General features: G+C 39.0%; 1 protein-coding gene across 10 annotated transcripts in view; it reads left to right on the plus strand.

The window, feature by feature from the left end:
* The window catches only part of LYST (lysosomal trafficking regulator), a 176,208-nt gene that overhangs the window by 87,356 nt on the left and 75,703 nt on the right, over positions 1 to 13,149 (plus strand). For all 10 annotated transcript variants that reach the window (XM_086382817.1, XM_086382820.1, XM_086382815.1 and 7 more), the window contains 5 exons: positions 1,063 to 1,200; positions 2,663 to 2,861; positions 8,689 to 8,820; positions 10,953 to 11,580; positions 12,276 to 12,453. In XM_086382817.1, the coding sequence (XP_086238943.1) occupies positions 1,063 to 1,200; positions 2,663 to 2,861; positions 8,689 to 8,820; positions 10,953 to 11,580; positions 12,276 to 12,453 (1,275 nt within the window). The remainder of the gene's footprint in view (positions 1 to 1,062; positions 1,201 to 2,662; positions 2,862 to 8,688; positions 8,821 to 10,952; positions 11,581 to 12,275; positions 12,454 to 13,149) is intronic.

Genomic DNA, 13,149 nt, shown 5'->3' on the forward strand with positions numbered 1-13,149 from the left:
GATAAAATTTTCTTTCTTTTTTTTTTTTAATTTTCTTTTTTAATTGCTTTTTTAGCTGAGTTGTTCTGGTTTTTGTTCATTGGTTGTCTGGTTGTTGGTTTACTTAGGCACTATTCTGTTTTAATATTCTTTTTCAGTCCTGAATCAGGTTTTCATATTTGAGCTGCTTTGTCTTCAAATTTTCATATGCCTTTTTCTTTCAGGGCTTCTTGATCCTGTCCTGTTAAGAGAGAGGCCTTGGTTAGAATAGTATGATTAAGTCTATCAATTCCTTGGCCTTTTCATTATTCATTTCCATCATATAATGGCAGGAAAAACAGCAAACCTACAACCAAAACCCGTTAATTTTGCTTTTTGTTGATAGCTTTGTTGAAAGATCATTTGAAGTAATAAAATGAGGTGAAGATTATCTTTCAGTAGTGGTTGTCTATGTAAGATTTCTTTTTCACTATTATTGTGAATACTATGGGAGAAGCATTTTAAAGTACCTTAAGAGGATGCTAATTATTTAAACTGCATGTTTAGTAACTGTGTGGAGGATTCTAGAATTTGGACTTAAAAGTAAATTAATCCAAAAATTCAGAATTTCTACACTGTCAGTAAATATTTTCAATTTAGTACATTTTTTTTCCTAAAAGTATTTGATTAAATGCTGAGTACACAAATTAGCATTGAAGTCTATATGTTTTTAATAATGCTCTTTGAAAATAAATTATTTGCAAACAATTTATATGGATAATGTGTTTCTCTGTAGTAAATAGTAAATAAGTTCCCTAAGATAATTCATCTTTTGAAAATACTGTACATCATTTAATGCCACAGAAAGGTTAGTGTCCTAAAGCCCCTAATGCAGCATTGCATTGAACATAAATTTTTAGAAATGACCTATTGTCAAAAAAAAAAAATAATCTGGGAATAAATTTTTAGATTTGCTTTTTCAGACAGATTTAATCTTTGACAAATTGTGAGTGTTTACACAATGTTAAATTGATGTATTGCATGTCTTCTAAAAAGCACGAGCCATGTTTTTCAGTAACCCTGTGCATATGTTTGTTTTCTCAGCACGGTGTTTGGGAAACTCTGCTGGCAGCCCTAGAAGTCCTCATCAGAGCAGACCACCAGCAGCAGATGTTTAATATTAAGCAGTTATTGAAAGCTCGAGTGGTTCATCACTTTCTACTGACTTGCCAGGTTTTGCAGGTACTCCTTATGTAACTTTACTTCTGGAGGTATTTTCTGCAGTGGTTTTTGTTTAATAACTGAATACCATGGACTGAAATTCTGTGGGACTTCCAATGAAATTTTTTCTATGAAAGAGGTAAAGAAAATAGGCAGAGAGAGGAGAACCTGCCCAGACAGGGGTGGTCTCTAGAGCCAAATAAGGTAGGAAGTTCCTGGAAAATGTGGACAGAGAGAATGCCATCAGCTTGGAAATTCTTAATAGCTTACAAGATTTCATCAGAATGAAGAAGGCAAGACCCAGATTTCTGGGAACTTTAAGCATGTGTGGTAGGTGGATCATCGGAGGTAGTGAGAATACATGATTATTAAGTCCAACAGCAAAAGAAAAGAGAAACAGACTGTTAACAAAAGCTTCACAGTAGGTCAATTTAAGGGTTTTTTGTTTCTTTTTTTAATGAGGTAGGATACCAGTGACTATTTGTAAGGAGTCAGTGGAGAGGGCAAAGTTGAAGAAGCTTAGACTGGGCTGAACTCAGGAATGAGTAATTGAAGTGGTGACCAGGAGCACTGGGAAGTCACAGGGGTACGATTTAGGAAAAAAAAAAAAAAAAGATGGTTGAGGCAGAAATAACACTGAATTGCAAGTTCGGAGATCTATGTTCTTGTCTTGACTTGGCCATTGTGAGATCTTGACTGACTTTTGTAGACTCCTCTTCTCTCCGTATATCTGAGGTAGTCAAACTAACCTGTGTTAAAGTTAATATCTAGATTTTAAGTTTTCTGATTCAGCAATACAAAAGAATATATGAAGAAGAGTGGATGCAGAGATATACTGTGTATTTGGACAGAGAGGAAAGATCTAGCCTTGATCTAAAAGCCAGCTGCTATGCACTGGGGAGGTGGAGTTGGAATATATAAGTAATTTATTTATATCTGTCTTTATTTTTGGCAATAATGTAGCATTCTGCCAGGTCTGATTATTCCAGGCAGTAGATGATGCAGTAGAAGGAGATCAAAGGTCTGAGTTTGAGTTGTGCTGCACTACTGAGATGTTTTCTGTGTGGTTTAAGTTAGTCATACAATCACTTCAGGCCTTCATACTGTAGAAATGAAGATAAAACCTCTCTGAGCTGTTGCGAGTAATAACTTTGTAGACTGGAACATACTCTGTTCATGTAACCAGTTTTGTCTATCAGAAATTTTCTCTTTTAAACCCAAACTAGTAGTAGCAGAAGCAGTAGTGATAATAGTACTAGTAGTAGCTAACATTTATATGGGGCCATTGGCTTTAATAAATTTTAATAGCAAGATTGCTTGAATAGAGAAATAGCAACTCAGTTTTATGGTAAATATCTAGTCTAGAGCAGGAAACCAACACAGTTCTATCTTAAACAGAATTATCTTGCTTAAATGAGAAATGTTAGTTAAGTTGACAGTTCTTTTTAAATTAAGGAGAGTTTTTTTTTTTTTTTTTTTTCAGGAACACAAAGAGGGGCAGCTTACATCCATGCCCCAAGAGGTTTGTAGATCCTTTGTGAAAATTACAGCAGAAGTCCTTGGATCTCCTCCGGATTTGGAATTATTGACGATTATCTTCAATTTCCTTTTAGCAGTTCATCCTCCTACTAATACTTATGTTTGTCACAACCCCACAAACTTCTATTTTTCTTTGCACATAGGTAGGTATAATCATTTTTGTTTGATCTTGGCTGTTTCCACTTTCGTTTTTTTCTTCCCATTTGATCCATGTTTGCTTCATATTCATTGAATGGCCTCTGTGCTAGAAACTGCTCAGTTACACACTGGAAATGGGACAGGACAGAGGTCCATACAGTGAACCAGACATAGTCTGTACCTTCAGAGAGCTTAAAAACCAAGAGGTGAGGGTAAATGTATGTGCTGAAATAATTATAATAAATAACATCTGGCAAGTACCTTATAGATACAAAAGAAATGATCTGATTTCAGGAGAGTTAGGGTTTCATCAGACAGATATGGAGAGAGATTTAATAGATTAATAATCTCCCATGGGCATTAGAGAATTACTATCAGGTGAAGAGAGTGACTTAAAGCAAGGAAAAATAGAGAAAATAAAGAATAATGAATTTTACCTAATATAGGAGATTTGTAAAGGAGAAGGCAATGGCAACCCACTCCAGTACTCTTGCCTGGAAAATCCTATGGATGGAGGAGCCTAGTAGGCTACAGTCCATGTGGTCGCAAAGAGTAGGACACAACTGAGCGACTTCACTTTCACTTTTCACTTTCATACATTGGAGAAGGAAATGGCAACCCACTCCAGTGTTCTTGCCTGGAGAATCCCAGGGACGAGGGAGCCTGGTGAGCTGCCGTCTCTGGGGTCGCACAGAGTCGGACACGACTGAAGCATCGCAGCAGCAGCAGAGAAATAGTATCATAAATATAGCTTGGGATCATCATTTATTCAACCACACACAAAATCATATTAAATGAGTCCTTGAATATAAGATCAGAGAACTTAAACCTGTGTTCTACTCAGGAGTAATTGAAGAATTTTGTTTTGTTGTGTTTGTTTTGAGCCAAAGAATATGATACCAGTTCAGTTCAGTTCAGTCGATCAGTCGTGTCTGACTCTTTGTGACCCCATGAATCGCAGCACTCCAGGCCTCCCTGTCCATCACCAACTCCCAGAGTTCACTCAGACTCACATCCATCGAGTCAGTGATGCCATCCAGCCATCTCATCCTCTGTGGTCCCCTTCTCCTCCTGCCCCCAATCCCTCCCAGCATCAGACTCTTTTCCAGTGAGTCAACTCTTCACATGAGATGGCCAAAGTACTGGAGTTTCAGCTTCAGCATCATTCCCTCCAAAGAAATCCCAGGGCTGATTTCTTTCAGAATGGACTGGTTGCATCTCCTTGCAGTCCAAGGGACTCTCAAGAGTCTTCTCCAACACTATAGTTCAAAAGCATTAATTCTTCGGTGCTCAGCCTTCTTCACAGTCCAACTCTCACATACAAACATGACCACAGGAAAAACCATAGCTTTGACTAGACGAACCTTTGTTGCAAAGTAATGTCTCTGCTTTTCAATATGCTGTCTAGGTTGGTCATAACTCTCCTTCCAAGGAGTAAGCGTCTTTTAATTTCATGGCTGCAGTCACCATCTGCAGTGATTTTGGAGCCCAAAAAAAGAAAGTCTGACACTGTTTCCACTGTTTCCCCATCTATTTCCCATCAAGTGATGGGACTGGATGCCATGATCTTCATTTTCTGAATGTTGAGCTTTAAGCCAACATTTTCACTCTCCACTTTCACTTTCATCAAGAGGCTTTTTAGTTCCTCTTCACTTTCCTGCCATAAGGGTGGTGTCATCTGCATATCTGAGGTTATCGATATTTCTCCCGGCAATCTTGATTCCAGCTTGTGTTTCTTCCAGTCCAACGTTTCTCATGATGTACTCTGCATATAAGTTAAATAAGCAGGGTGACAATATACAGCCTGACGTACTCCTTTTCCTATTTGGAACCAGTCTGTTGTTCCATGTCCAGTTCTAACTGTTGCTTCCTGACCTGCATACAGATTTCTCAAGAGGCAGGTCAGGTGGTCTGGTATTCCCATCTCTTTCAGAATTTTCCACAGTTGATTGTGATCCACACAGTCAAAGGCTTTGGCATAGTCAATAAATCAGAAATAGATGTTTTTCTGGAACTCTCTTGCTTTTTTGATGATCCACTGGATGTTGGCAATTTGATCTCTGGTTCCTCTGCCTTGTCTAAAACCAGCTTGAACATCAGGAAGTTCACGGTTCACGTATTGCTGAAGCCTGTCTTGGAGAATTTTGAGCATTACTTTACTAGTGTGTGAGATGAATGCAATTGTGTGGTAGCTTGAGCATTCTTTGGCATTGCCTTTCTTTGGGATTGGAATGAAAACTGCCCTTTTCCAGTCCTGTGGCCACTGCTGAGTTTTCCAAATTTGCTGTCGTATTGAGTGCAGCACTTTCACAGCATCATCTTTCAGGATTTGGAATAGCTTAACCGGAATTCCATCACCTCCACTAGCTTTGTTCGTAGTGATGCTTTCTAAGGCCCACTTGACTTCACATTCCAGTATATCTGGCTCTAGATGAGTGATCACACCATCGTGATTATCTGGGTCGTGAAGATCTTTTTTGTACAGTTCTTCTGTGTATTCTTGCCACCTCTTCTTAATATCTTCTGCTTCTGTTAGGTCCATACCATTTCTGTCCTTTATCGAGCCCATCTTTGCATGAAGTGTTCCCTTGGTATCTCTAATTTTCTTGAAGAGATCTCTAGTCTTTCCCATTCTGTTGTTTTCCTCTGTTTCTTTGCATTGATTGCTGACGAAGGCTTTCTTATCTCTTCTTGCTATTCTTTGGAACTCTGCATTCAGATGCTTATATCTTTCCTTTTCTCCTTTGCTTTTTGCTTCTCTTCTTTTCACAGCTATTTGTAAGGCCTCCCCAGACAGCCATTTTGCTTTTTTGCAGTTCTTTTCCATGGGGATGATCTTGATCCCTGTCTCTTGTACAGTGTCACTAAGCTCATTCCATAGTTCATCAGGCACTCTATCAGATCTAGGCCCTTAAATCTATTTCTCACTTCCACTGTATAATCATAAGGGATTTGATTTAGGTCATACCTGAATGGTCTAGTGGTTTTCCCTACTTTCTTCAATTTAAGTCTGGATTTGGTAATAAGGAGTTCATGGTCTGAGCCACAGTCAGGTCCTGGTCTTGTTTTTGTTGACTGTATAGAGCTTCTCCATCTTTGGCTGCAAAGAATATAACCAATCTGATTTTGGTGTTGACCATCTGGGGATGTCCATGTATAGAGTCTTCTTTTGTGTTGTTGGAAGAGGGTGTTTGCTATGACCAGTGCATTTTCTTGGCAAAACTCTAATAGTCTTTGCCCTGCTTCATTCCGTATTCCAAGGCCAAATTTGCCTGTTACTCCAGGTGTTTCTTGACTTCCTACTTTTGCATTCTAGTCCCCTATAATGAAAAGGACATCTTTTTTGGGTGTTAGTTCTAAAAGGTCTTGTAGGTCTTCATAGAACCGTTGAACTTCAGCTTCTTCAGCATTACTGGTTGGGGCATAGACTTGGATTACTGTGATATTGAATGGTTTGCCTTGGAAACGAACAGAGATCATTCTGTCATTTTTGACATTGCATCTAAGTACTGCATTTTAGACTCTTTTGTTGACCATGATGGCTACTCCATTTCTTCTGAGGGATTCCTGCCCACAGTAGTAGATATAATGGTCATCTGAGTTAAATTCACCCATTCCAGTCCATTTTAGTTTGCTGATTCCTAGAATGTCAACGTTCACTCTTGCCATCTCCTGTTTGACCACTTCCAATTTGCCTTGATTCAAGGACGTGACATTCCAGGTTCCTATGCAATATTGCTCTTTACAGCATCGGACCTTGCTTCTATCACCAGTCACATCCACAGCTGGGTATTGTTTTTGCTTTGGCTCCCTCCCTTCATTCTTTCTGGAGTTATTTCTCCACTGATCTCCAGTAGTATATTGGGCACCTACTGACCTAGGGAGTTCCTCTTTCAGTATCCTATCATTTTGCCTTTTCATACTGTTCATGGGGTTCTCAAGGCAAGAATAGTGAAGTGGTTTGCCATTCCCTTCTCCAGTGGACCACAGTCTGTCAGATCTCTCCACCGTGACCCGCCCATCTTGGGTTGCCCCATGGGCATGGCTTAGTTTCATTGAATTAGACAAGGCTGTGGTCCTAGTATGATTAGATTGACTAGTTTTCTGTGAGTATGGTTTCAGTGTGTCTGCCCTCTGATGCCCTCTTGCAGCACCTACCATCTTACTTGGGTTTCTCTTACCTTGGGTGTGGGGTATCTCTTCACGGCTGCTCCAGCAAAGTGCAGCCACTGCTCCTTACTTTGGACGAGGGGTATCTCCTCACCGCCGCCTCAGTTATTACAATATAATTCAGCATAGAGGAACAACGTGCATAGAAGTGAGTTGAAGCTTAGGGAACAGATGAGACCACTGAAGAAAAGTGTTGGGAGAAACAAGGAAGCTAAGGATAGAATTATTGGTAATACTATTTAAAGGATGGAACAAGAAAGAGTAATCTCAGTATTTTTTTTAAAAATGGAATAATCAGACTTTTTAAAAAACTAAGAAAATGCAATGTGGTAAGAAAGCAAGCCAGAGAATACATTGAGAAAGCTAAATAGTAAATTTAGAGAGGGGAACTCATTGTAAACAGCCATTTTAAGCCATGTAATAGTGAATAAAATGATACAGCTGCAGTAAAAAGCCAAGTGAAATTATACAGCATGACTTTGTATTAGGTTCAGCAAACATCTAGTGAATAAAGTAATGTCAAGATTCTGGTAGCACAGAGTAGTTGCAAAGATGAGTAAAATGTGGTCTTACAGTCTAGTAAAGGGAAGAGAGGCATAAACAGGTAAGTATAACATGTAGAAAGCACAGCAGTGCATTGCAAGGGGCTATTTCCTGAAGGAGGAGATACCTGCTCTGAGTTGACTAGGAATTGAAGGGAAGGGCCTTCCAGGCAAAGCAAATGGCTTGGTGTTGCTGACATTAATGTAAGGAAGAAGGCTGGTAAGGGGGCATGGAGACAGCTCATGGAGATTGCTCTAGATGAGAAACTTGGACTTTATCCAGAGTGGTAAGGAGGCAACAGAGAGCCCCTGGAAGGTTTTAAGCAGAGCTTACCATTTGATGGAGAGAATGCTGGTAGCTATGAGGATTTGAGGGTGGCCAGATGTCCATCCTGGATATCATTGAGAAGTCTGTGATGATAATCCAGGTGAGGGGTGATAAAAGCCTGCATTATAGCACTGTGCTAGGGATGAGAAGAGTTCAAGAAACAAAGTCAGTATAACCTGGAGACTGACTTGACATGGGTAAAGGAAAGGTTGTGATCAAGGGTGGCTCCCAGATCCTGCATGGGAAACAGGTACTTCTACTATGGGAACCAGAGAACAAAACAGGAGTGAATTTAGGGCAGAAGGATGACTCACATTTAGATTTGTTGCATTTGTGTTGCATTTAAGAAATCAAGCTGTTGAATTTAGAAGTATGAAGCTCAGAAAGGAAGATTAAGCTGGATGTATTAATTTTTGGAGTCATACTGGGGCTGTGTAAAAACAGAAGACATAGACCTTCCCTCAAGTAATGAAGAAATGAACAGTCTCCTTCGAAAGATCATGTTAGCATATAAAAAGTGAACAGTTAGCTGTTACACTATAGAAATAACTATAAGTACAGTTGGAATTCAAAGAAAATAGAAGTTAATGTAGCTAATGTTAGTTAACAAAAGAGTCTAAAGTAAGAAATTGTAGAGTATCCTCACATATCAAAATGTGCATTAGTATAAAGTACACCATTTTTTTGACTTTGAATATTTTTGTACATGTTTGTATTTAATGACTTGCTTTTAACATTGTATTTTTGTCTTACCCGTTTTAAAAATTTTCTCAAAATTTATTTTGATTCTAGATGGCAAGATCTTTCAGGAAAAAGTACAATCAATCATGTACTTGAGGCATTCTAGCAGTGGAGGAAAGTCTGTTACTAGTCCTGGATTTATGATAATAAGCCCATCAGATTTTACTGCTTCACCACCTGAAGGTAAACAAACAAAGTGATAATGAAAGTGTAGCCCTTTCCTATTTAGTTCTGAATATAGATGCATGTTTGCACAGCCTGATAGACTAAATAAATGGAAAGCCAAACTTTAAAATTACAGAATATATTTAAGGATTCCATTTACTACTTTCTAATATTAGTAACTCACACTCAGTAGAGCAAGTAATTCTCAGGAGAGCTTAGGAGATAGATGAGGCTCATGCTATTTTATTCTGAAATTCTTTGTTCCCCTTTATCAGTCTTTCATTAGGCTTCTGATTTATTTTCTCATTTTCTTCAAAAACTTTGTCTTCAAAAACTGCTGTCTCCTTTCCATCTGAACTCATTCTGGACCATTTCACTTACCGTGTGAGTGGTCATCCGTACTGCAGCCTCATTGAGATCCTTGACCCTGGGGACCTTCCCTCTACTTTACCTTCCAGTCTGCTTGTGTCCATCTTGAACATCATCAAAGAACACTTCCCACCTCTGAAATTCCAGTCTCCCACTCTCTATGAAAACTTCCTATCTTTCTGGTTTCTTTTTCATCATCCCCAAGTTTTCTCTGCCTGTTTTCCTCTTTCAGCATAGATTTCACTAGCCAATGAAAGACTAGGTCCCACCTCCAGCTCTGATACAGATTATTAAATAGGCCAGTAAGATAGAGACATGGATACTAGGTGAAAGTATCTGGGTATTAAGCTCCAATTTTCTTTCTCTCCCAAAGAGTTTCAGTTATTCCCTAGCACATCTTATGGCCTTGTATTATAATTTTTAAGGCTGTGTTTTAATTAGTTTTATTTGGAATTTTTTAGGATATGTCATTTTTAAAATCGTTGAGCATCGTTCTGAAACTTTTTCTAGTACAATCATGCCCCCATTTTCTCCAGGTCACTTGAACAGACCCCTTTGGCAGCCTTATTCCTCCAGCCAAAATCCAGAAATAACTAGGAAGAACTTCTGAATTATGGAGCTATTCTGTTGCCACAGAGCCTGAGCTCTAAGCAGTTCATTCAGTCCTTATTTACTGTATATCAGTACTTTTCAAGTTTTAGATGCTGAAAAATCACCTGGAAAGCTTGTTAAAACACAGATCCCTGGGCCCCTGCCTTCTACATTCTGATTCAGTAGGTCTGGGATGGAGCGTGAGAATGTACATTTCCAGCAGCCACACAGCGGTGCTGATACCCGTGCTCCTGGCCCACAGACCACACCTTCAGGAGCGTTCATTTATGTCCCATACACTAAGGATGAGAGTGATGTTTCTCATCTCCTTCTGTGTAGAATATGAGGAGCAGAAAACTGGAGAGCTGTGGCAAGAAGAGAAAAACTGTTTCTTAATAATAGCAGCAAAAAGTGACTGCAGAAATGAGGAGTGAGAGAAGAGTCTAGGGACATTTAGCCTGGTAATAATAACACCAAGTACAGCTATCACTGCTGTTTATTCAGCACGTATTTATTATGTGCTTATTTTACCTTTGAAGAAAAGAACACTCATATAATTAAATTATTTACCTAGGGCCACCTAACTAACAGAACTGTCTCATCAAAAAGCCAACACTCTTTCCACTGTGTTAAACTGCATCCTCGGGACTTCCCTGGTGGTCCAGTGGTTAGGACTTCACCTTTCAATGCAGGGGATACAGGTTCAATCCCTGGTCAAGGAGCTAAGATCCTGCATGCCTTGTGGCCAAAAAAAAATGAAAAACATAAGATAGAAACATTTTGTTAACAAATTCAAAAAAGATTTTTTAAAAAAGGTCCACATCAAAAAAAAAAAAAAATCTAAAACAAACTGCATCCTAGGGACTGTTAGCCTGAGGTAAATGGATTTTCACTTAATTCACTTCATTAGGACCATTCATCCCAGTAACTTTGAATCATTCAGTCAGTATTATATTTTATTAAGGAAACAAGAGATAGGTATTTTGGAAAATTTTTAATTAAAAGTAGTTGAAACAAAAATAGTTTTAACACAAATTTTAAGCATTAGTCACTACAGTCATTATCCTGTATGTGTTCACGAACATCACTGGATAAATGGGTTATTTCTGTGGTTGGGACTGACAGTACAAAGGAGAAGTGATCCCACTGAGCTGACTTTTCAGTGCTGTTTTCCTGTCTACTCTTACCAGGAAACAATTCTTCCAGTGCTGTTCCAAAGCAGGTAACTGCCAGTATGCTGCGTTCTAGAAGCCTCCCAGCATTTCCTACTTCTTCACCTCACATAAAGCCACGAAAACTGACTGGAAGTTTGGGTTGTAGTATTGACAAGTTACAGAGTTTTGTAGATGATGGCGTTGCTTCCCAGCCAGAGAAATGGAGCCCTTTGAGGAGTTCTGAGACACTGGAAAAAAGCAAACAAGATGCCTTCATCAGTAGCTGTGAGTCTGCAAAAATGGTTTGTGAAACGGAACCTGCCCTTTTGGCCCAAGCCTCTGTCAGTGATATCCCAAAAGGAGCCTTGGAACTTCCGGCGGTCAACATAGATCAGAAAGACTTCGGAGCAGAGCCCAGATCAGACGACGACAGTCCTGGGGACGAGTCCTGCCCACGCCGACCTCTTTACCTAAAGGGACTGGCCTCGTTCCAGCGCAGCCACAGCACCATTGCCAGCCTGGGGCTAGCTTTCCCCTCACAGAACGGCTCTGCGGCTGTCGGCCGGTGGCCAAGTCTTGTTGACAGGAACGCCGACGACTGGGAAAACTTTGCTCTTTCCCTTGGTTATGAGCCCCACCACAGCCGAACTGCCGGTGCTCACAGGTACATGTGTTTTTGTATGACAGCCACTTCCTCCCTTTTTTTAAACTGTTCTTTGAAGAATTTCTGTACTTGTAGAATCTCTTTATTCTGTGACTCTGTATTCTGTAACATAGTACAACGTGTATGTTAACAACAAGCAAAGATGCCTTTCTCCTTACTTTAATACTAGGTGATAATTCCATATTTAACTAAAGGCTAAACCATAAATAATTCTTGAAGAAAAGATTATCTAATGGTTAATTTAATTCCATATAATTATTAGAGAAAAACTCTTCAGTTTAGGAAAATTATATGGTTTATTATTGTTCCCCAAATCAGCACCATCAGTGAAACTTCCCACAGTGATGGCAATGTTCACCTGTGCTGTCCACTGCAAAAGACACATGCTCACTTGAAGTGTGGCCAGTGCAGCTGAGCAACTGAATTTTTAAATAGTTTAAACAGCACAAGTGGCAGTTGGAAATCACAGAGGTAGAGCAGACTAGTGTTTAGTAGACTATATATCTAAAAACTACTGGTGATTAAAAAGTGATGGCAGATTTGTTAATCACAGTTAAATCAGGAAACGTTTTTAAACCTTATGAACTTATGTTTCACATGTGAAAATTATTACTACTCATCTTAAGGTAATCATGATGCACTGCTTTTTTTCCCCTGATATTGTGTTTATGACCCTTTGTGGGTCTCTGTTTTAGTGTAACCGAAGACTGCTTGGTACCTATATGCTGTGGATTGTATGAACTCTTAAGTGGAGTTCTTCTCATCCTGCCTGATGTTATGCTGGAAGATGTGATGGACAGGCTCATTCAAGCAGATACACTTTTAGTCCTCGTCAACCACCCATCACCTGCTGTACAACAAGAAGTTATTAAAGTAAGGGCAAATACTAAATATGTTGCTTTAATTTGGAAGAATAAATATATGTGTACTTTAAAGTTTGAATATATGTATTCAAATAGACCTGAAATCTTATTTTATTCTTAAGCATCATGAGCTGATATAATTTGTTACTGCTTATCCCAATTTTTATATGTATTATCATCCAATTTTAAGCCTTCCTCCATATATTACTTTGTATCAGTGTGTTTTTTAAATCTACTACTTACAAGGAACACATAGATCATTGGAGGTCTCCCCTGAGTATATTATTGTCAAATGTTAGACAATTAACTTCAGGTTTAAACTCAGATGTCACCTTCTCAGAGAGACTTTCCCTAATCATCTTCTGTCTAGCCCTGCTCCTCATTTGTTTTATAATAGCATCGTAGTTATGTTTTATAATTACCTTTTTAATTTATGTACTTTTTATTACTCTCCCACACTGAAATATAAGCTCCATGAGGGTAGGCATCTTGTGTTGGATGTATAAAAGGTCCTAAGTACATTATTGAGTGAATAAAGGTTTGATAGGAATGGTTCCCATTAGGAAACAACCCTTTGAAATGGTCTTCAAAGAATCCCACTGTTTTAATTTGATGTGGGACATTGTGTAAGCAGTCTCAGTTCAACCCAGTAATTACTTAGCTTCCATGTCATGTGTAAAACACTGGGCTGGTTGCTCTGTGGGAT

This window comes from Bos grunniens, chromosome 28, assembly GCF_055505025.1.
Source record: "Bos grunniens cultivar Pamir isolate PY7600 chromosome 28, Bosgru_T2T1.0, whole genome shotgun sequence".
NCBI lineage: Eukaryota > Metazoa > Chordata > Mammalia > Artiodactyla > Bovidae > Bos > Bos grunniens.